Source organism: Propithecus coquereli, unplaced genomic scaffold (assembly GCF_000956105.1).
Source record: "Propithecus coquereli isolate 6110/MARCELLA unplaced genomic scaffold, Pcoq_1.0 Scaffold235, whole genome shotgun sequence".
NCBI lineage: Eukaryota > Metazoa > Chordata > Mammalia > Primates > Indriidae > Propithecus > Propithecus coquereli.
In genome coordinates, this window is record NW_012147897.1 from 3,967,641 (window position 1) to 3,968,695 (window position 1,055).

A 1,055-nucleotide genomic window follows, 5' to 3' on the forward strand; every position below is an offset into this window, starting at 1 on the left:
GAGTAGCGATAATCTGCATAGTAAGCAACATTGGTGACCGCTGCTTTTTATTAGGTCCCACATAATCTGTAGAATTAATTATTTGATTCTAGTGATGTGATCAAATAGATGTTAAATAACCTCTCTTTTTTCTCACTTTTCTTTCCTAGTGTGAAGAGTGGCCAGATTCGAAATCTGGAGTCTGCCCGTGTCTCAATGGTTGGCCAAGTCAAACAGTAGGTCTTATTTTTCTCCCTTGGGCTGGTTATAGGCTGAAATGTGGTGAGGGAATTAAAGATTGCATTGATCTATCATCCTAGTAAATGCTTTCATTATTTTTAGATGATTTTATAAATGAGCTTAGGCCAGCCATATAGATTTATTTTCTTTCTTTCTTTCTTTCTTTCTTTCTTTCTTTCTTCCTTCCTTCCTTCCTTCCTTCCTTCCTTCCTTCCTTCCTTCCTTCCTTCCTTCCTTCCTTCCGTCCTTTCCTTCCTTCCCTCCCTTCCTTCCTTCCTTCCTTTCTTTTCTTCCTTCCTTTCTTTCCTTTCCTTTCTTTTCTTTTCTTTCTATTTTTTTTAAAGAAATCCGAAAGCCAGTTAATATCTTCTATATAGTACTGGATTGCCTTAAGAAAACTCTAGGTGTTAAAAAGTGAAGAATCCTAGAGAATAAACATTAAAAATTATGTCCACTTTAGTGTTGGCAGGTATGGTTTCATTCTGGTAACAGTCTCCTTCTAAGCCAAACCTAATTGTGAGGAAATTATTAATATAATAAAAAAGCTCTGGCATAGCCTGAGTGAAAGCCAGGTTCTAAGGTTATTTAGCCCAGTTGATCTTTCTTGATAGAGTTACATGAGTCCTGGGTATTGCTGTATAGCCACAAAATAAACCAGGCAAACTGAGAAAATTTTGCCCAACGGAACAGACAGCAGTGCAAGACTTAGGTGAAAATCTTAATGTCATTATTTCATGCTACTTGCCAGGCACTGTGCGAGGTATTTTATATACACTGTCTCATTTTTAAAACCTTGTATTATAGAAAAATTTCACATATGTAAAAGAATAATAATA

The 1,055-nt window shown here is 36.0% G+C and overlaps 1 protein-coding gene across 1 annotated transcript in view; it reads left to right on the top strand.

Moving 5' to 3' along the window:
• PPME1 (protein phosphatase methylesterase 1) overlaps positions 1 to 1,055 on the top strand; it is a 96,724-nt gene that overhangs the window by 60,752 nt on the left and 34,917 nt on the right. Inside the window, exon 7 of the mRNA XM_012645572.1 lies at positions 150 to 215. Coding sequence (XP_012501026.1) covers positions 150 to 215 — 66 coding nt within the window. The remainder of the gene's footprint in view (positions 1 to 149; positions 216 to 1,055) is intronic.